The sequence below is a fragment of the Eretmochelys imbricata genome, chromosome 4 (genome assembly GCF_965152235.1).
Source record: "Eretmochelys imbricata isolate rEreImb1 chromosome 4, rEreImb1.hap1, whole genome shotgun sequence".
NCBI classification, from domain to species: Eukaryota; Metazoa; Chordata; order Testudines; family Cheloniidae; genus Eretmochelys; species Eretmochelys imbricata.
In genome coordinates, this window is record NC_135575.1 from 132,408,387 (window position 1) to 132,430,852 (window position 22,466).

The 22,466-nt window shown below is 40.9% G+C and overlaps 1 protein-coding gene across 4 annotated transcripts in view; it reads right to left on the bottom strand.

Moving 5' to 3' along the window:
- Positions 1-22,466, bottom strand: part of EIF2AK3 (eukaryotic translation initiation factor 2 alpha kinase 3) — a 72,070-nt gene that overhangs the window by 19,694 nt on the left and 29,910 nt on the right. For 2 of the 4 annotated variants that reach the window (XM_077816011.1, XM_077816014.1), the window contains 8 exons: positions 15,793-15,987; positions 13,678-13,808; positions 8,395-8,629; positions 7,961-8,123; positions 2,423-2,560; positions 1,580-1,702; positions 639-859; positions 154-266 (listed from right to left, as the gene is read on the bottom strand). In XM_077816011.1, the coding sequence (XP_077672137.1) occupies positions 154-266; positions 639-859; positions 1,580-1,702; positions 2,423-2,560; positions 7,961-8,123; positions 8,395-8,629; positions 13,678-13,808; positions 15,793-15,987 (1,319 nt within the window). The remainder of the gene's footprint in view (positions 1-153; positions 267-638; positions 860-1,579; positions 1,703-2,422; positions 2,561-7,960; positions 8,124-8,394; positions 8,630-13,677; positions 13,809-15,792; positions 15,988-22,466) is intronic. The other 2 variants (XM_077816012.1, XM_077816013.1) reach the window with 2 other exon arrangements.

Genomic DNA, 22,466 nt, shown 5'->3' on the forward strand with positions numbered 1-22,466 from the left:
TTAGAGAAGAAGTTGTATTAGTTGTCAGTTTTCAGGTGTAACAGAAAAATTAAAGTAGTTAAGAATCACTAGCCTGCTTTTCTAGATAGAACTAGTTCTCAAACTAAGACACTTTATGTATTTTGTTGAATTGAGGATACTTTGATCTCTCACCTTGAAACATATCCAGAGTACTTAATGTCATTCCAGCTGTTATCTTTAACCTCTCCACTAGCTGACTCATATTTACTGTCAGTCGGACACTGTGTTTCAGATTCCTTCCGCTGCTGACAAGGATCATAGAAAACACAAAAAAATCCTTTACAACACTAAATAAAGTTGAAACTAGTTGATATTGTCAAATTAGGAGATGAAATCATTTCAATATAAAGATTTCCAAAGATTACCAAAATAGGTAAAGCAATGTAATTTACTTTCTGCAGCTGCTAAGTAAATCCCACATAGTAGCCAACAGCTTTCAAAATCAGTTCAAAATCAAAGCAGGTTTTCATTCCCACAATTTCTTTAATAATTTAAGATCTGTCAACTACTTATACTTGCACATGTAAGTCTGGAAACCAACAGAAAAAACCCTGAATAGGATTTTAACACTTTTTTAACTGATTTGATTAAGCAACAGGATTAAACAAGATACTTACTCTGTTGTGAGGATGGGGATGGAAGAGCTTGCGGACGATGTAAGTTGTTGCTACAATGCAAAATAAGATGGTGCCAACTATTTCTTTCCACCAATGCAAAAGCAGAACTGGATCCTTTTTGCGGATATTCTTGTAGTTCATATTGTCAACAAACCTAACAGTAATCTGGGTGCTGCGTTTGTTCCTCTCTCTTTTGTAGTACGGTAAATAGTAACCATTGTCTTTGTTTAAAAAAAAATAAAAAATAAAAAATAATGTAAGTTTGTTTATCCCAACTTATCAAGCAGTTCTATTTTGGACAAATGTGTCTGTCCTTACAGATGTGAAATACTGCACCAGAAGTTGATCTTTCAAGAGATGTGGCTACTTACAAAAACCAGCACACTGTTTGCTTCCACATGGCTAAACATTAAGAGATTTTTGTAATACTGATCAAATTTAAGCTATCAGACTTCTATACAAGTTCAATTATCCAAGGTCAAATTCCACAGCAAGCAGGGTCTCTCCAGCAGAGTTAATAAATTCCGGAAGCATACATGCTTAAAGACTTCAGTGCATGACGTTTTTCACATACAAAATTTTATACTCCAACATCAAACCTCCGAAGACATAACCAACATTTAGACAAGAGAGTTTTCTGGTTTACCTAGTAAATCAAGTTGCTATCATACTTAACATTTAAGAGTTATCTAATGCATTTATGACAGGTTTCAGAGTAGCAGCCGTGTTAGTCTGTATTCGCATAAAGAAAAGGAGTATTTGTGGCACCTTAGAGACTAACAATTTGTTAGTCTCTAAGGTGCCACAAGTACTTCTTTTCTTTTTGCTGATGCATTTACTGAGCTTTACTGGTAAACACTGTCCCAAGTTCTGAACAGTGTGCTTCAAGTGGCAATAGTTACCAGTTAATGAACAAAAACCCCATCACTGTTACCACATACCATATGGATACTGCAGAACTGAAAGGGCTCCGTTACTGTACTCTTCATGAGAAAACTTGTCATTGCTGAGACATTTATCAAATTCATCAGACCCCACCAACACAGGAGTCCTGGATGGAGAATCTAGGCAGAGACAGGAAATTCTTTTTTAAAAGCTAGGAGTGTTATAACAACTCACTACACTCCCACCATTTCCTGACTAAACCTCATTCCATTACGATTCCCATTGTTCAGCAATAGAAAATATAAATACTTTAAAGAACTGACTGATTTTCATGCAAGCAAAATGTTAAGGATGAAATCAATCTTTAAAAAAGCCACCACTTCACACAAAAAACCCAATCAAACTCCCCCCCCAAACCCACCAGCAGCTCTTAAACAAGTCAAGTAAGTGCCATTCATGTCACTATAATCATTTATTTCTTTTCTGACAGGACCAGAACGCCTATTTGGTTTACAGGCAGTGGAAGGTTTGATTACTAAAAGGAGTCTGTCAATCACTATGACAAATCAAAGGCAGTTCACCTTCAACAAAAGATTAAAAATTTTAAAGCACAGAACAGAATCAGTTTCCAAAGGAGAATACAATCTTCCACTTAGAGACATCAGACTAATTCTGCAGCTAATGGAAGTCACAAGAATTGTTTTCAGAGTAACAGCCATGTTAGTCCGTGTTAGTTAGTTTCGTGAGCTACCAACAGCTGTAGCTCACGAAAGCTCATGCTCAAATAAATTGGTTAGTCTCTAAGGTGCCACAAGTACTCCTTTTCTTTTTGCAAAGAATTGTTTTGTCACATTCTCCTTTGAAAAAGACAATTAGCAAAACTCTGGATCGTCACTTACGAATTAAAGGTTTCCACTTGATTGTGGGCAGCGGGATAATTGCATTGTCGTTTCTGGATTCCAGAGCCTTTGGGTTGGTTGGGAACTTCTCAGAAATTCTGACTGACGACTGAAGGTAAAGCTGACCTCTGTACATTCCTGAGTAATAAACCAGAGAGCATATTTGACTTCAGATTTAGTTCTCCCCACCCCGCAGCACAAAGTTGCACAACTAGGAACACAGTTTCAAGACTCCTAGTGTTTCAAGAGAAAATGAAGGATTTAAGATGAACTTTTTACATACTACACAATTGACTCTTCTCTTCAGAATCAGAAAAGAATGTTTTAGCCATTTACCGCTCATTCCTTGCTTTCCACACCAAGAGAGGCTGGGAGTCATGCAGAGCCAATGACAAGAGTGTCACTGGGGATGAGGGTTCCTTTTAAGTATACTCCTGGGAGAATTCTGCACCAAAAAATTAAAAATGCTGCAAAATTTATTTGTCAAAATAACAGAATGTAATCAGGCCAGTTTCAATTATTTTGGTAATTTATTTCAAAGTATCTGTCAGCAAATTTGCCTGTAACAATACAGACCAAAAAAAGATTCTGGTAATTTTTTTTGACAAATAAATTCCTTACTAGGCATATTAGTACAGAAGTGTGAGTACTTAAGTTAAATGACAATACAGAACTGTATTGCCTGCACCGTTCAGAAGCAGTGCAAAGGCTTGGGGGAGTCAGGGTAACAGAGGAGCTGAGGGAGAGGGAAGGAGCCTGGAGTGAACCTGGAGGGTTGTTAGGTGTGGGTGGGAGAAGCATGGAACAGTTTTTTTATTTTTGTATTTTTAGGGGGTGGGGGGAGATTGTTAGGGAGTTCGGAAGCCTCCCGCACGCAGACCCTTGCTGACCCCAAGCCTCTCCCATTCAGTCAGGCACATCTGCCCCTCTCCCAGCACCCCACATCCCCATGGGTCTACACAACCTCCTTCCCTATCCTCATGTGTTCCTGCAGCCTTCCTCCTCTTCCCCCATGTGGCTTTGCACCCCCACTCTCATTTAGCTCTGGGGTCATTGCTGTCACCCCACCAGCTCCTGAGCCCGCCCCCAGTCTGTCCCCCTCCCACTCGCCATTCTGAACCCCAGTCTGTAACGCCCCAGCAGCCCTGTGTGCCCCACTCTGTCTGTCCTAACCTGGCTCTGCAGGCAGGGTCTGTAATGAACTTTTACTCCTGGGGGAATTCAACGCCAATGTGCATGCACAGAATCCCCTCCCCCCCACCGAAAATACATTCTGCTCCACAAGTGCTGCAGTCTGCCTTTTGCCCATCAGAGGCCGCTGTGGCACCAGAACAGCCAACAGCATGAACACAGCCGGCTGTTCTGGTGTTACAGTAGAATCTGGTGGGCAAAAGGTGGAACTGCAGCACTTCTTGGGCAGAAAGTATTTTATGCAGAAAAATAAAATTCTTTGTGACACATGAATTCTGTGCCTGCGCAGTGGCGCAGAATTCCCCCGGGAGTATAAGTAGATGAAAAATTTCAGAGGGTCCCCACCCAAACTAAAAACAAATATCACACACTTAACCCTGAGAGAGGGTGCTATCAACACTGTATTGTCAGGAGCATAGGTGCTGACTTTTGTTTTTGCAGGTGGGTGCTTTTGAAGAGGTGTGTTTGGAGAGGGCACTCTGCCAGTTTTTTTTTGGGGGGGGAGGCTATTTTCAGCATATTTATACATTTCTTTCATATTCTACTTATTGAATGTGTTTCTATCATTGGTCTCCTTACTATTTTAATATTTGTTATGAACTACATAATTACATTCTCCTGAATTACAGTTGTGACAAAGTTCCTCCTCTACCTTGGTGGGTCTTGTGCTTATTGGCGGATTTGCTCACCTCAGAGATTCACGGCAGCCCTCAGTTTGGCCGTTTTTGTGAACCAACAGTCCAACATCTCCTGTGTCTGACCATGAGTTGGGAGGTTTGGGGGGGAACCCGGGCTCACCCTCTACTCCGGGTTCCACCCCAGGGCCCTGTGGAAGGAAGCTGCCTAGAGTGCCTCCTGGAACAGCTGGGCGACAGCTACAACTCCCTGGGCTACTTCCCCATGGCCTCCTCCCAACACCTTCTTTATCCTCACATAGGACCTTCCTCCTGGTGTCTGATAATGCTTGTGCTCCTCAGTCCTCCAACAGTCCGCGTTCTCACTCTCAGCTCCTTGTGCCTCTTGCTCCCAGCTCCTTACATGCACCAAAAACTGAAGTGAGGTCCTTTTTAAACCCAGGTGCCCTGATTAGCCTGCCTTAATTGATTCTAGCAGCTCCTTGATTGGCTGCAGGTGTTCTAATCAGCCTGTCTGTCTTAATTGTTTCCAGAAGGTTCCTGATTGTTCTGGTACCTTCCCTGTTACCTTACCCAGGGAAAAGGGACCTACTTAACCTGGGGCTAACATATCTGCCTTCTATCACTCTCCTGTAGTCATCTGGCTCGACCCTGTCACACAGTATATTAAAATCATTGCAGTCATCTAAAAGCTGTCTTCACTAATGTCCCAGTTTAAAAATGTTACGTCTCACTGTAGCTTTCTGAATGAAACTGTCAGCAATCTTATTTACATGGAGGTTCCCTGGTATTGTTTTGATGCACGTTAAAGACAGCTACATTATTCAGTTGCATCTGTCCCATTGATGACTGGAGATAATTTTTAAGTCTTCTGAAGCTGGAGAATGAGTTCAGTATGATATAGGCACAGTGAGAAGGATTCTTATGAATTTGCATTTTTCTGGAAACATAGTGCTTCTAAAGTACTGTAAATGACTCCAGGATCTCTTTCTTGATGGGTAACAGCTAATTTAGGCACCATCATTTTGTATGTGTAGTTGGGATTATATTTTGCTAAGTGCACTACTTTACATTTAACATTGCATTTCATCTGCCATTTTGTTGCCAAGTCACCCAGTTTTGTGAGACCACTTTGTAATTCTTTGCAGTCTGTTTGGGACTTAACTATCTTGAGTAATTTTTGTATCATTTGCAAACTTTGTCACCTCAGTGTTTATCCGTTTTTGCAGATCGTTTGTTAATATGCTGCACAGCACTGGTCCCAGACCACTACAAGCCTCCCAGGGGACACCACTATTTACTTCTTTCCATTCTGAAAATGGACTATTTATTCCTACATTTTGTTTCCTAACTTTTAACTGGAGTGCCTGGGAACGCTTTCAGGATCATCTAACAATCCTTAATTCAATTTAATTACAAGCCTTCTATCTTAATTACCCTGCCTCTGATTACAATCTAACTCCCTACCCCAGGGGGAGAAGTTATTCGCAGCACAGAAATCAGATTCCACACTCAAGCTCTGACTCCTGGGTGCTGAGCACCCTCTATTTTTTTTCCTGTGGGTGCTTACGCCCCGGAGCACCCACGGAGTCGGAGCTTATAGTTGGGAGAAACATTTGTATCTACAGGTGGGGAGTCAGGCCATCATCACAACTAAGCATTATTTAATGTGGAACAGCATAGCGTCCATCACCGCAGCACCATTATTAACTCTAACAGGTGCAGAAGAAGGATGGGTGTCCCCTCCATTTCCTATTCCCCACCCAGAAGAACTTTGGCACAGCTACTCAAATGAAGAGCATAAGCAGCAATTGGTAGAATGATGAAAAGGACTCCTTACCCTAAATCAAGAGACAGTGCAAAATTCCAGACCCTGGTAGTCCAAGGAGTTTGAGGAACTTTTTGGTATTTGTGAATCAAGCAGCTTGATGAAGGAACCAGAAATCCATACTAGCAAGTGTTAAGTAATAGAATATAGACTTTACAGTTTGTGCTGTTTTGAAGAGAAAGTGTTTGAAAATAGGTTTCTTCATATGCATGGTAACTAGCCGAGATGAATTTTAAAAATATGCTCACTGTTCTCTTCATTCTAAAACACAGGCCATCAGAACTGCCCTTTAATTGTTCTGGGCTCTCTGAGTTACTAATCAACTACACATACTTTCCCTTTTAGAAATATTCATCATGCTATTCACTTTTTGTCCAAGTGCCAGCAACACAAGCTGACAAAGCCCTAGCAATAACACTAATAAGAACTTTGCTGTCACCTGTTAAAATGGGGGGAGGGGTTGGGGGTGGAAAGAATGCAAAATCATAGTCCTCCTCAGATTTATATTTGTCTTTTTTGTAGATATTGCAAGATGACATGGTAGTTAAAATGCCATTGGCTTGTCTATGGAACTGCTGTCACTATAGACTACCATTAGAACAGTAATACTGGTGTTATCCCTGCTGAGAAAAGAGAAGGAAAATAAAAGGTCTAATATGAACAGCCTCAGGAGGCCACAGTGCATTTACCTAGAGTGAAGTCAGTGGTAAGAAATTTAATAGTGCTAAGGGGAAGGAAAGCTGATGGCACAATACTCAAGGCTGTTACAAACCATATCAAATAAATTCTGACCACTGGATGAGACTTAATTTACAGAAATTTCAGCTAAAATTTCATATATGGTAACTAAGTCTCAGTAGTCAGTGCAGAAAAAAATCTTAATGTGACTAAAACCAATGGTCTGAAAGAAGAGAAGTCTATATCAGGCAATAAAACTGTCTCCCATTAACTAAATCCCAGTTTAAAAAAGCTTTAGAACTCTATTAGTCCAAAAATACCAAGACTATACATAAGCCCACATTTCAGAGTCAAAATGAAAAATGCATTTTATAGGTGAATAGACTTAAATAAATAAATAAATAAATAATAAAAAAACAACGACCCTGTTATATTTGGTCAAAATATCAAATGAGTTATTCATGTGACCACTGGGGGCATACTGCAGCTTGTACTTAGAACAGGGTGAATACAGCAACTCCTTCAACCACAAGTTTTTCTCAAAGTTTTAACCACGTTTGATATGATTGTGTTCATGCCCTTTGGTGTTCAGTTTCCATGAATGTGCTAGCCAAAGGGATTACTGACAAGGATGTTGTGCTGAAGCTGCAGCAAGTTTTACACAAAAAGCACAGAATATTCATGGAATACACATTTCAGATTTGTAACAGTATTTTTGCCCTGGAAACCAGATTCATTCAGTCAGGGCAAAAAAGGTAGCACGGTAGCTTCTTGGAAAGTTCATAGGGCAGGGATTCAATTATCCAATCAAAATAAGGGGGCAGGTGACAAGAAAGGCATAACAAGAATCAACAGCTGGAAGTTAGATGCAGAAAATTTGAACTTTGAAATAAGGCACACATTTACAACAGTGAGGGTAATGAACCAATGGAACAAACTACCAGTCTCCTGAAGTCTTCAGATCAAGACTGGATGCCTTTCTGGACAATATTCTTTAGTCAAACACAAGTTATTGGGCTCAGCACAGAAGTAACTGGGTGAAGTTATCTGGCCTGTATTAAACAGTGGGTCAGACTTGATGATCTAATAGTCCATTCTGGCCTTGAACTCTGAACCTATAACTTGAAACCACCTGGTTTACTGAGGTTTTTAGAAGGCTGAGAGAAAGATAATGCTCAACAGAAGGCATCGCAGTAGACATCTCACCTAAATAGACACTAGACTCTGTGGCTCCTCTGGCAGCTTCCACAAGATCCTCTTCATCTTCTAGGACCTCGCTGTTAGCCGTGTAACTTGTATCATCAAAAAGACTAATGGAAAAGACCTTCCCATCTCTAACCAGCCAAGCAGAAGCAATTGGAGTGCAAAACTGAAGAGTAAGGAAGGAAAGGGCAATTTAAAATAACTTCATAGATTTACCAGAGATTTGTTCTAAATAACTCTTTTGCTTGAAAATCCCTCGTTCAGTTCATAGCTGCTCAATAGCTCAAAATATAGAATTTCAATACAAAATACTACAGGGAGATATACATTTTTTTTCACCTCAGCAGATGTGCACTAAATCAAAATGCATGAGATTCTCCTGTAATGCTGCAGAACTTCAGTTTCCATAACATTTAATACTTTCGCATTTCCAGTACCTGATATTCCCATTCCAGATGTCCTCCCTGCTTATTAAAAGCCATAACCTTCCAGTCAGCTACTGAGACCTTTATCACCATATCCTTCATCACAGCCTCCTGCTCCTCCACATCCGAAATGATTTTAGACTCTTCTTTGTTTATACTTGATTTAAAATTGCTCTCAATAAATCCCACGCTAGTTTCGATGTCTGGGACATAGCGCAGTTCAAAGTGACCAACACTAAAATTCCACCTTAAAGTTAAAAAGAAAAAAGGTTTCTAGAAAAGAGGTTTAAAAGGAAACCCCAGCCACCCATCTTAGAAATCTGTAAATGAAACTTGATATGACATTTCACTAGCATCTCCACAGTAAATTCAGTAATCATCCACTGAACTAAACTGCACCTCTAGAGGGAGTGTTAACACACTTAATTGTGCTATTTCCAGAATGCAAGACACAAAACAAGTGTACAGTTTTTTCAACCAAAGATGACTTATTATGAGTTGAGAAGTTGAAGAAATTAAAGAGACATCAAAGTCTGATGGGGGAGGGAGGAAGGGGAGGCAAGCATTAAGGACTATATCAGTCAGTTAAATAACAGTCTAGCTGTTTACCCAGGAAGACCTTATCAGATAAGAGCAACAAATATATTAGAATTTAAGAAATGGTACTTTAAAATAAACTCTTTAGGCATATAGCAGCTTTTCTTAAATATCAAGCAGTTTACAACTTGTGAAATTTTATGCTGGTTGCAGAGATGGAATTCTGGGGACAAAGAAAGCTACGACTTCAATTTATTGATAAGGACATCAGTATAACTAGAATTGCTCATCCCCTAATCTAACCCATCTAGAAATAAGGCTGATTTTTTTGTAGACAGACTATATCAGCAATGTGGGTCGAAATAGCTCTGTACCCTGGATGCCAGAGATCCATTAGATTTATGGTTCATATAAACAAAGGCAGAAATATTGAGACCTATTATCATGAATGGAAAGACTGTGCAGAACAATGCTAGAACGGTCAAGACACTCATAGTTTGGATAATAGTTCACACTGAATGACAAAGGGGGGAAATATTTATTCAAAAGTAACAATAAGTTTGGGTGCCCAAAGATATATAAGACCATACTGTAAACTTATCAGGACCCACAGACTGCCGATTTAAAATGCGTATATTTATATATAAAATATGTTCAACTTTTATCTTTTTCTGCTGAAATTTATACAATAAAAGCTGCTATTCTGGGCCAAAATCAAAGCTACCATATAAACACTCCCTACAATGTTGCCAGGGAAAGAACTGCTTTTGATCTCTCACTTACACATAGAGGGACCTAGATGAATCAGATGTCACAATGACTCCGGGGAGCAATGAAAGAGGAAATGTGGCAGCTGCCTTACACTTTAGCATTGACCAGGATAGGGTTAGTGCTAATCACAAAAAAGCCAGAAAATCCCAGCTTCCAAATCAGAGTTATGGGGCTGCAAAACTGCTCAGATTCAGAATGGGGTCTCTATTGCCAGAGCCTAGAACTGCTAACTGTCTGGGCATGCTGCAAAGTCCATTCCCCACTTTAGGCTTTTGAGGTAGAGTTGGACTTTGAGCGTAGAGGGGTTTTATTATCCTCAAATTAGTTGGTGGATATTTACTGTGTCGACAGTATAAAGAACTGGTCAACGCCTATATTTTGTACTGTGTATTTTAACTGTATGGAATAAGTGCCTAAAGAAGTTTGTTTAAGTTTAAATATAGAAAGTGTAGGTGAGGAGGGTGGACAGCCATTTTTGACTTGATTCTGATCAACGGGGAGGAATTGGTAGAGAATCTGAAGGTGTAAGTGATCAAGAAGTGATGGATTTCATGATTCTAAGGAAAGGAAGGCGAGAAAGTAGCAGAATAAGGACACTGGACTTCAAATAAAGCAGACCTGAACAAAGAGAACTGGTCTATAAGGTCCGATGGGAAGGAAACCTAAGGAAAAGAGTTCATGAGAGCTCACAGTTTCTGAAAGCAACAGTATCAGAGGCACAACTACAAACTATACTGAGGTGAAGGAAAGATAGGAACAATATTAAGAGGCCAAGATGGCTACATCAGGAACTCTTTAATGACCTGAAAAATCAAAGGATCCTATAAAATGTGAAAATATGGACAAATTGCTCAGAGGTGTACAAAAGAATAGCACAAGTAAGTAGGTACAAAATCAGAAAGGCTAAGGCACAAAATGAGCTACATCTAGCAAGGGACATAAAAGGTAACAAGAGGGTCAATAAATATATTAGGAGCAAGAGAAAGATGAAGGAAAGTGTAGGTTCTCTACTTAACGAGGAAGAAAAGCTAATGAATGATGACATCAAGAAAGCTAAGGTGTTTAATGCCTGTTGGCTTCATTCTTCACTAAAAATGTTAATTATGATCAGATGCTTAATGCAATATTAACAAAGAGGGAACACAAGCCAAAATAGGGAAAGAACAGGTTAAAAAATATTTAGATAAGTTAGATGTACTCAAGAAGGTGGGACCTGATGAAAGTCATTCTAGGGCAGTGGTTTTCAAACTGTGGGTCACGACGCAGCAATGTAAGGCACTAGGTCGTGGAAGCTCTGGTCAGCACCACCAACTGGGCCGTTAAAAGTCCCGTTGGTGGTGCTGCCCGGCTACAGCAGGCTAGTCCCTACCTGTTCTGACATTGTGCTGCACCCCGGAAGCGGCCAGCAGCAGGTCCGGCTCCTAGGCGGGGGGGACGGGGGATGGGACAGGGCTCTGTGCGCTGCCCCCACCGCAAGTATCGGCTCCGCACTCCCATTGGCCGGGAAGGGTCCCTGCGAGCGAGAGCCGTGCTGAGCCACTTGCACGCCTCCATTTAGGAGCCAGACTTGCTGCTGGCCACTTCCGTGGAGCAGCACAGTCTGCGGTGCCAGTACAGGCAGGAAGCCTGCCTTAGCATTCCTGCTGCACTGCTGCCCGGGAGCTGCCCGAGGTAAGTCTGCACCCAATTCCCTGCCCCAGCCCTGAGCACCCCCGAAACCCGGAGCCCCCTCCTGCACCCCAACCCCCTCATCCCCAGAACCTGCACCCCCAGACCAGAGTCCTGACCCGCTCCTGTACCCCAAGCTCCTGCCCCAGACCTGAGCCCCCCACAACCCAGAGCCCCCTCCTGCACCCCAAACCCCTCAACCCCAGCGTCACCTCAGAGCCTGCACCCTCAGCCCAGAGCCCTGACTCCCTCCTGCATCCCAAGCCTCGCCTCAGCCTTGAGTTCCCCCAAACCCAGAGCCCCCTCCTGCACCTCAAACCCCTCATCCCCAGCCCCACCCCGCAGCTCTCACCCGCCAGACTCCAACCACCTGCCCCAGCCCTGAGCCCCTCCCACACCCCAAACCCCTCATCCCCAGCTCCGTTGGGTGCACAACTAGTTGAAATATCATTCTCAAAAAGTTATTGATGGTTCGCTTTCCAACTGGGAGGGCACATCAAGTGGGGTGCTGCGCTATTCAGTTTTTCATTAATAACATGGATAATGAAGTAAGAGTAAGCTTATAAAATCTGTAGATAACACCAAACTAGGAGGGGTTGCAAGCACTTTGGAGGACAAGATTAGAATTCAGCGTGATCTTGACAAATTGGTGAACTGATCTGAATTCAACAAGATGATATTCAATGAAGCAACATGAGAAGTACTTCACTTACGAAGTTAAAAATCTACACGTCTATGATATATGATCCCATATAAAATAAGTGCATTGGCATGGCTGCATTAAGAATTATTGTGCACTATTCTGGTCTCCATGGCTTTGTAAGAAGTACAGAGAAGCTGTAATATGCTGTAAGTGATCAGCCAAAATAAAGGGATTTGAGAATAGGGTTTAAAGGACTAAAGGAATAAGTGTTATTTTAAAAAGAGTTACCTTGAAAATGACAAGTGTAAACACTGAGTATAAAAATATACAAAAGGTTATTAAGGTAAAGAGGTGGGGAAAGAACACTGAAAAATAGCAATAAGACAAGGAGCGACTTGCTTAAATTGGAAAAGAACACATTTCAATATGTATACTCAGAAATACTTGTAATAGTTAGGATGAGCAGTATGGCAATGTTTCCATAGTGTGGCATCTTTCACAAACTCATTAGATGTATTCAAGTCCAAGGAAAAGTCATTCCCATTTGATATAGGAAGGGTAGACTAAATGTCCAGCTCCTTTCTTACTTCATCACCTATGACACAACTGGAGACTGAGGTTAGAGAGATTTCCTCAAAAATGTTAGAAAGCACAGGGTAAGAATCCAAATGACAGAAGTCTGGCAGGTCTCTAGTGGGAAAGCTAAAACCCCATTGTCATAAAAATAAAGGGAAGGGTAACCACCTTTCTGTATACAGTGCTATAAAATCCCTCCTGGCCAGAGGCAAAACCCTTTCACCTGTAAAGGGTTAAAAAGCTAAGATAACCTCGCTGGCACCTGACCAAAATGACCAATGAAGAGACAAGATACTTTCAAATCAGGAGGGTGGGGAAACAAAGGGTCTGTCTGTCTGTCCGTCCGTGTGATGCTTTTGCCGGGAACAGATCAGGAATGCAGTCTCAGAACTTCTGTTAGTTAGTAAGTAATCTAGCTAGAAATGCATTAGATCTCCTTTTGTTTAATGGCTGGTAAAATAAGCTGTGCTGGATGGAATGTATATTCCTGTTTTTGTGTCTTTTTGTAACTTAAGGTTTTGCCTAGAGGGATTCTCTAGGTTTTGAATCTGATTACCCTGTAAGGTATTTACCATCCTGATTTTACAGAGGTGATTCTTTTACCTTTTCTTTAATTAAAATTCTTCTTTTAAGAACCTGATTGATTATTCATTGTTCTTAAGATCCAAGTGTTTGGGTCTGTGTTCACCTGTACAAATTGGTGAGGATTTTTATTAAGCCTTCCCCAGGAGAGGGGGTGTAGGGCTTCGGGCGATATTTTGGGGGAAGTCTCAAAGTGGGCTCTCTCCCTGTTCTTTATTTAACACGCTTGGTGGTGGCAGCGTATGGTTCAAAGACAAGGCAAAGTTTGTACCTTGGGGAAGTTTTTAACCTAAGCTGTTAAAATAAGCTTAGGGAGTCTTTCATGCAGGTCCCCACATCCGTACCCTAGAGGTCAGAGTGGGGAAGGAACCTTCACACTCAAATTCCCAATTCAATAGAGGTAAAAGCATGTCAAATCCTGAAGCAATAAGAATTAAAAGATGTGTGTTTGTTCCCACTCACTACTGTTACACTGTCTTAAGAATAGCTCTAAGACCACAAACTGTACTCATACATACTTCTCATTACCACTACGTGGCCCGACAGCACGAACTGTTTTCTGAGTTCGATGCAGGAGAAGAATATCTTCTTGTTCTGTTTCATCATCATCCCAGCGGCGACAGCCTATAGCTGAACATATGTACTTCACCTAAGGGAGAAGAAAAGAAATTCACGTAAGCTTGGAACATCAAATGTCAACACGAATGCAAACTAGATAGCTCAATGACGACATTCAAGTCAACAAATCTTTGGAGAATTTTTCAGCTCCTTATGAGCAAAATGATTTAGAGACATAGGCCAACATTTAAAAAAACTACTAGTCATTTTGGAGTTCTTAGTTTTTGGGTGGCCAATCTGATTCAGCCTGAGACACCTTAGAAAGGCCTTGTTTTCAGATGATGGGTACTCAGAGACCTGCGATTTTCAGAAAGTGCTAATAAGTCTCTGGACTGGGGACCTAAGAATCACTAGTTGCTTTTGGAAGTCTTGGTCTTAAATTCTTAGCAAATTCTTATGTGACTTATACAGAAGTCACAACTCCACCATAATCAATACTTCCCCATTTCTCTCATCATACCCTGACATAAATAGAAAGATTCAGAAAACCCCTTCCATAAGACTCCCAGAGCCCAATTCTGATGTCACACTACTTTCACATTAATGTAGCTCCAATGACTTCAAACCAGCTACTCCTGATTTATACCAGTGTAACGGATCAAGCGTTGAGACAACAATTTTCTGTCTACAGAATAGAAAACATTCCTTCAGTACTGCCTAGTCAGCCTGGAGAGTGATTCAGAGTATCACAATCTACCTGCTGCAGTAGTGCACCGACTTTAGTATTCCTAATCCTAGGGGAGCTAGACTGGAATTATTTTCCTAATTCAGGTCTTCCAAGTGGGCAATTTTATTTAGGACGGTGGGTGGAAATCTCCCCTCTAGGAAACCTTAATCCCTTCTTCAGTACCATCCTGCAAAATGCTATAAGTCACTCTAACTCTGTGGCCAAGGAAGGCTTGGCACTGTTTCCTGTTCAGAGCAACTCTGCTGCTCTGAATTCTAGCCAGAGGTCAAAGTAGAAACCCAAAAAGCTCCTTCCTCTCCGAGAAGGAGGCAAACATCATCTGAAGCATATACAGTCCAACTGTCAACCACAGATTCAAAGGGAACCCATGCATTCCTCTACCGCTGCAGTCCCGGGTCTTCAACATCACTATCTTTAGCGACTGCTGTATACCATTCCCTGAAAGTGTACTACATTCAGCCTGCTGCATTAAAGCACCTGTTTGATTTGAAGAGAGCTGGCCAAAAAAGGGAAAAAAGCCAAAACCTAGTTTATTGAAGAATGTTCACAAAATGTAGACGGTTCAGTTCAAAACAGAACCACTTTATTTTTTTCAATTCTCCATCCAGCTTTTTCACCTCACAAAAAGACACTCTCAAGATTGCTTTTAGCTAAAATTTGGTTTTTCCTAAGCAAACTTTAGGTAATCATTTGACCAATATTCAATCAAAATTTTGAAGACATAGAAAGGCACACTTTTTTTCCATAAAAAAATATTTCAACAATGCGGACAATTTTCTGTGCATTTTTTTTAAAAGTTGCTTTTTGATAAATAAAATAAAATATCTTCTGTAGCAGTCAGTGGGTAGTTCTATTGGTTATCTTATATGACTTTAGAAAGTGTAAATAATAGTTCTTATAACAAGTACTAAAATAAACTTGCCAGAAATAAGCACGTCTGGCCCGATATTGATGGGTCTCTCTCTCTCACACCCCCTACACACCCTTGCTTTTCAGCTTGCTCTAAATTGTTTAGATTTCCTATTCAGTAATCGAAAAAAACAGACTGAAATTCATGTACCATCTAATTCTTTCTTGAAAATTTGGGAGGCTGAATGACAGAGTATCCATCAAGGATAAGTTTATTCCAAACCCAGCCACCAGCTGGACTTGTTGACCAAAGAAGTTGCAAAGCTAATCAAATCTTGTGTGCGCCACGCAGTTTTACACTAGAATTAGATCTCAAATTCTAAACCCTCCTGACCCCGCCCCCCCCATTCCATTTTTAGAAACTGTTCTCAAAAATACATACACAAACACACCGACTTCCCCACTGTCAAATGTTTACCTTCCCCGAGTATGAGCTCAGCCCATATGTGGTCAGGGACTTTCCCCCAACCAAAACCACGTCATCTCCAAACTTGTAGGATGACTCTAGCAGCGATTCAACTGTGAAAGGAACAGCTTCCATGCTCTCTCGATCACGATCCCACTGGAAAAGATCTCCATCCAAGGAAGGAATGATCATCTTATTCCCAAATACCTAAAAGCAATAAATAAAATTGAGTACAGAACACACACACACACACAATGCCAGAGAGCCAGAAACGTTTTTCTCAGAGTCAAGTATGGTGTTAGATGACAGCATATCTTAAATTTTTTTCAAACTATCAAAAAGGCAATCAAGCTGTCAGAAATAAAGTTAACTGAGCGTTTGCTCGTACATTTAGACCAAAACCAAAAACTATTAAACTTGCCCTGTTCAATTTCTAAAAGGAAAAAAAAATGGTTAGTGCTTTGTGCCAGGTTTTAAGGGATTGCTAAATGTATAATAAAAACGTTCAGTCAGTTGACGGGACAGCATTCATCTAGTTTGTGTAAAATATGATGCTAAGGGAAAGCAATGATGATATTTCTATAGGAGGGTGATCAGCCATTACTACATGCATTTTGTGATGCTTTCAAAAGAGAGTTATGTTATATTATAGATATCACATTGCCTTTGCCCTCTGCTCTTTTAAGAGCCCATTGGCTGATACCTCTGAACCCCACCTTTCCTTGCAGTATGGTTAGGAGACTGAATCCCATGAAAGGGAAAATTGTGAAGCAATATGGGAACCCTCTCTAATTTACACCATTGTGCCTTCATATTTATTGAGCTCCAGAAAGTACATTACCCTATACACCAGTCACAGCAATGTTTAGGCCCAGCTGGGTTAAATTCAGAGTTTGGGGTTTATTTCTGAATTTCTTGCTTCCTACACCTGCAGGTCTAACCCCTTCCCCTGGAAACACACAACCATCACACACAATACATACTTCTACAAATAATAAACATTGTTCAACTAAATTTAAAGTATTTCATTTTCAACATACAGCAGATCAAATAATCCTCAAAGGAGTAGAGAATTCAGTTTCCAGTACATTTAGATTTTCATGGAGATCATAGGTCAGAAGTATGAGTCACTGTCAAAGAGTACTTGGGGACTTATTAACAATCTTAACATCCTGATAGATCTCAACTAATTCTGTGGAGCCACAATGGCTCTGCTGTGCCAAGAATAGCTGGAATCTAATTTGCAAATTTTAACTCTTCAGTATGTGGACTAACATGACAAATCTTAATGCTATTTCAGAACCGATGTCTCTTTTGTCAATGCCCAAAAACATAATCTCATTGAATTCACATACTATGAAGTGCAAGTGCAAGGAAAACATCTGGCATACTAGATTAGTGATCTTCCAACAGAGCCAAGGAAGTCCATACTTTACATTCCATATTTCCAAGCAGATAAAACATTTTACAGAATAAATCTAACAAAATACTTTTCATGGCTTCTTATATATTGTAAAGCTGCAAAAAACCAAGCCCAATATATTTAAATATCACTCCTTTGCAGATCACCCTTAAGGGATTTGTCCAAGGCTATAATGCAATTTAGTTAAAGAGCCAAGGACAGAGCCTGAAGTCCTACCTCCCTAGCCTTGCCACTAAACAAAACAGCCTCTAAGGCAACTTCTACATTAGAAAGTTTTTGCAGAAACTTCCACTTGGGTTACCACCAGTTCAGCTGCAGACAAGACTCTGGTGGTTTCTAGCATTTGCTATATATCAATTAATTTTAGCTTGCAGGTTTACAAGGCGTAAACAAAGCCTCAGTAAAATTAAAAAGAGTAAAAATGAAATAGCATGATGCCAGCCAGCATTTTATACGGTTTCACTGTGCTTTAATTATTTTTCTTCATTTATATCTGGGTCCACAGTTCAAATTCTAGCATGACCAGAACTTAACGAAATTTAACCAAAGTGAAATTCACAGTAGGTTTTCCCATTCATGAGCAGCACAGCAATTAAGTGATCACACTGATAAAAAGAAAAGGAGTACTTGTGGCACCTTAGAGACTAACCAATTTATTTGAGCATAAGCTTTCGTGAGCAAGTCCTAAACAAAAAATACCCCATTTGAGAGTTTAGGTCTTTAGAACTGAGCAAACCAGAGAAGCTTTACTTTGTGTCTCAACTGCCATGCATCTAGAGACCCTCCAGTTAGGAAAACAATATTAAAAAAAAAAAAAAAAAAAAAAAGCAGAACTTTGCCCAAACCTAGACATTGTAGTTTGTGAGATCTTTCCTGGGCATAGTTATTTACTAAACAACATTTAATTGGCAGAGGTAATTAAAATAAAGTCCTGCTACTATATGAGGTACACTACAAAGCAGAGTAAGATATGTTCTCAAATTCAAGAGTTTAGAATATAAAACAGAAAATACAAAAATGGGATATCCAGTCAGGTATGGAGGAGCGAGATGCATGAAAAATATTGCATTTTGATTTACTGCTGGTAAGTAATTAAAAAACCCAATATGGTAACTAAAGCAAGAAAACAAGTACTTATACAATATAAATCTATAGCAACATGTGGTTAAGTAAAGTAATCAGAGAATTAACAGTTGAAAGTTGCTATTTAAAATCATTAAAGAAGATTGCTCTCATGAAATACAGACAAAGATTTTGCAAGATATCTTTCTCAAAATAAGACTAACAGAAGATCACCTGTTTTCAGGAATCAAAGTTGCATCTTGAACAGAATTTGAGCAAATTTTAAAAGTTAGATTTTTTCATAGTATAGAAGAGTTAAGAATTACATACAACACATCTGTTTCATAGCATAAGTTTGTTCATTGATATTTACAACGCGGTAATTTTTTGGTGAAGGATTCTGAACTATTATTTGATGGCATAAAGCCTTCCAAATGTACAGTTTATAAGAATGGAGTAAATCACGTGGCCCATCACTACCTGAGAATTTATGACATTCTACTTTCACCCATCCAACTAACTACAGCACTGAAGAGTTCTCTTGGGTTGGTGTTACTCTCTCTTTTGCACACGCAGACTTGAATATTAAGGCATTTAAACCACCTTCTCCCAGAATGTTCAAGTCTCAGGACATTGATAAAGAGCAGGTGAGAGACTGTTAGGTCTGGTCAGCAGGTGCCTGAAAAAAAATCAGTTGGCCAGACTGTGGCGCCATTATGCTGGTGAGGTCTTACTCATGCACTTACAGTCAATGGGACTACTCCCGTGAGTAAGTGCTCAACAGTACGTTTGTCCTTATGTATATTTACATCAGTATGAAATAGTTCATGGAATAAGAAATATGAAGACTGAATGACAGATACTATGTTGTTATGTTGCAAGCTCTCCTTTTTAATCAGTTATTCAACAGAACTAATGCTGAAATAGCTTCTGTACTATCATTGCAACTAACTTGAGAGATCAGAACAGATTTACAATATTACACCATCTGTTTAACAGAAGTAAATCTGAATATAGGTCACTTTTGTCTTTTGTTTGTTTTTTCAGTGTATTTATACTCAGCAGTTCTGAAGCAGGTTTGAAAGAAAGCTTTCGAATTTCTCTCAGTTTATAATACCTTCAGTTTAGGAATATATACATAAATGAGAGAGAGAGAAGAAAGAAAATTTAAGCCATTTCACTTGCTAGGTCTCTACAAAAACAAAGAATTAGTACCAGAACTCATAAGAGTCATCTGAATTGTTACCCAGTATAACTGAGGAAACAGAAAGGGACTATTCCTTGAGAGCAACAAAAATCAGCATCGGCATGCAACTCAGGTAAAGAAATGACATCACCCTCTATCTCAAAAGCATTACCTCACCTCCTAATCCAAGGAGTGAGTCACACAGGCAGTCAGCTGCAAATCTCTTGGCACAGCAAATGTAGGTTACCATGATGCACTTACGCATTCCTCTGATCTGTCAATGTAAATAGCTATTTGTTCAGCTTCACTGGTTAGCAATATGGCACATAATTGTTAAGTGGCATGTGTTTCAGAAGTAACACTTTAAATACACACTCTTCTGACTACAGAGTTCAAATGAGAGTTTTTAAGTTGAAATTCATACATTGGCTGGCAGTATCATACCAAGCAGCCAATTGGAATCAGACTCTGAACAATCACCAAGCAGGCTGGTGAGGTAATGCAATTTCTAAAAGCCTTAACAAAAGCAAAAAGGCATAACAACAAGAAATGGCACATGCTACCAGGGAATTCATTGTCTAGACTGTTGACTGGAAAGGAGGGCATCACATGTGAGATTCCAGTACAGGTTGGGACAGGAAAGGAGTAAAGCTACTATTTCATTTTAGAAAGGGGATCAAATGAATAGACTTAGAAGGAATCTAAAGTGCTAAAGCTTCCATAAATTATTTAATAGAAAAAATAATGCCACATTTCATTCTATGACCAAAGTCCTGTTGTAGAAAGCAAGTATTAGAACATGTTCATGTGCAAACACAGAGCTGTGTGAAATCTGGTGCCAGAAAAATGTCAAATTTTCCTGTTTCAGAGTTGCTGAGCTTCCATAGGATACCAAAAATATGGAAGACATTTAAAGTAAAATGTCTTAATTAGGGTAATTTTGACTATTGCCCACCAATTTTATTTATTTATTTATTTTAATTTCAGCATACGTTGTTGTGATCACGAACAATTCCGAGGAGTTCCAGCTCCTGATTGGTTGAACTTAACCCCTTATGGTCAATAATGTTAAAAATGCTGTATGATTCTCTATGGTTGTTAGAGACAAGGTGGATGAGGTAATATCTTTCATTGGACCAACTTCTGCTAGTGAAAGAGACAAGGACCAGGTCTACACTACAGACTTATATTGGCATAACTACGTCGCGCAGGGATGTGAAAAATCCACACCCCTGAGTGATGTAGTTATACTGACCTAACCCCAGTGTACACAGCACTATGTGGGCAGGAGAGCTTACTTCTCAACATAGCTACTGCCTCTCACAGAGGTGGATGAACTACTCTCTCGGTTTTGTTCAATATCTTCATAAAAGATCTGGAGGATGGTGTGGATTGCACTCTCAGCAAATTTGAGGATGATACTAAACTGGGAGGAGTGGTAGATATGTTGGAGGGCAGGGATAGGATACAGAGGGACCTAGACAAATTGGAGGATTGGGCCAAAAGAAATCTGATGAGGTTCAATACGGATAAGTGCAGGGTCCTGCACTTAGGACGGAAGAACCCAATGCACCGCTACAGACTAGGGACCGAATGGCTTGGCAGCAGTTCTGCGGAAAAGGACCTAGGGGTGACAGTGGACGAGAAGCTGGATATGAGTCAGCAGTGTGCCCTTGTTGCCAAGAAGGCCAATGGCATTTTGGGATGTATAAGTAGGGGCATAGCGAGCAGATCGAGGGACGTGATCGTCCCCCTCTATTCGGCATTGGTGAGGCCTCATCTGGAGTACTGTGTCCAGTTTTGGGCCCCACACTACAAGAAGGATGTGGATAAATTGGAGAGAGTCCAGCGAAGGGCAACAAAAATGATTAGGGGTCTGGAACACATGACTTATGAGGAGAGGCTGAGGGAACTGGGATTGTTTAGTCTGCAGAAGAGAAGAATGAGGGGAGATTTGATCGCTGCTTTCAACTACCTGAGAGGTGGTTCCAGAGAGGATGGCTCTAGACTGTTCTCAGTGGTAGCTGATGACAGAACAAGGAGTAATGGTCTCAAGTTGCAGTGGGGGAGGTTTAGGTTGGATATTAGGAAAAACTTTTTCACTAGGAGGGTGGTGAAACACTGGAATGCGTTACCTAGGGAGGTGGTAGAATCTCCTTCCTTAGAAGTTTTTAAGGTCAGGCTTGACAAAGCCCTGGCTGGGATGATTTAATTGGGTATGGGTCCTGCTTTTGAGCAGGGGGTTGGACTAGATGACCTCCTGAGGTCCCTTCCAACCCTGATATTCTATGATTTTATGATTCTCCTGTCAGTGTAGGAGCATCTTCACTTAAGACAATGGTCCCCAAACTTTTCACATCATTTACCTCTCTCTGCGCCCCACCCCTCCTGGAGCCGGGGCTAGGAGCCAGGGGGGTGGACAGAGGTCTGGGGGCCGAGGCTGGGGCCGCAGCTGGGAGCAGATCTGGGGCTGGGAGAGGAGCTGCGGCCAGGGACTGAGGCTGGGAGCGGGGCCAGGAGCGGAGCCAAGGCCGGAGGCAGAGAATGGAGCTGTGGCTGGGAGCCAGGGCAGGGGAAGCTTCGGCTGGGTGGCACTCCCTCCCTACCCCCCGCGGGGGCTGGCCTGGGCTCTGCCACACCCCCTGAATGTTCCTCCCTGCCCCCCAGGAGAGTGTGTCCCACAGTTTGGGGACCCCTGACAAGTGCTGTGGCTGTGCTAATGCAGCATTTTAAGGGTAGATTTCGAGCTTACACAGAGCTCTTCTTCAGGTCTGGGAAAGGTAAGCAGAGTGTCACAGCTATATACAAGATGGAACACAAGGAGTTCACACATGCTGTAAGAGGCCATTCAAAGTGAAGTGGGCAGTTAACACCTCTGCAGTCATAGGACAAAGGGGGGTTAGTGGGTTATCGCTCTCCTTACAGTAAAAAGAAAAGGAGTACTTGTGGCACCTTACAGACGCTCTCAGATGCCACAAGTACTCCTTTTCTTTTTGGGAATACAGACTAACACGG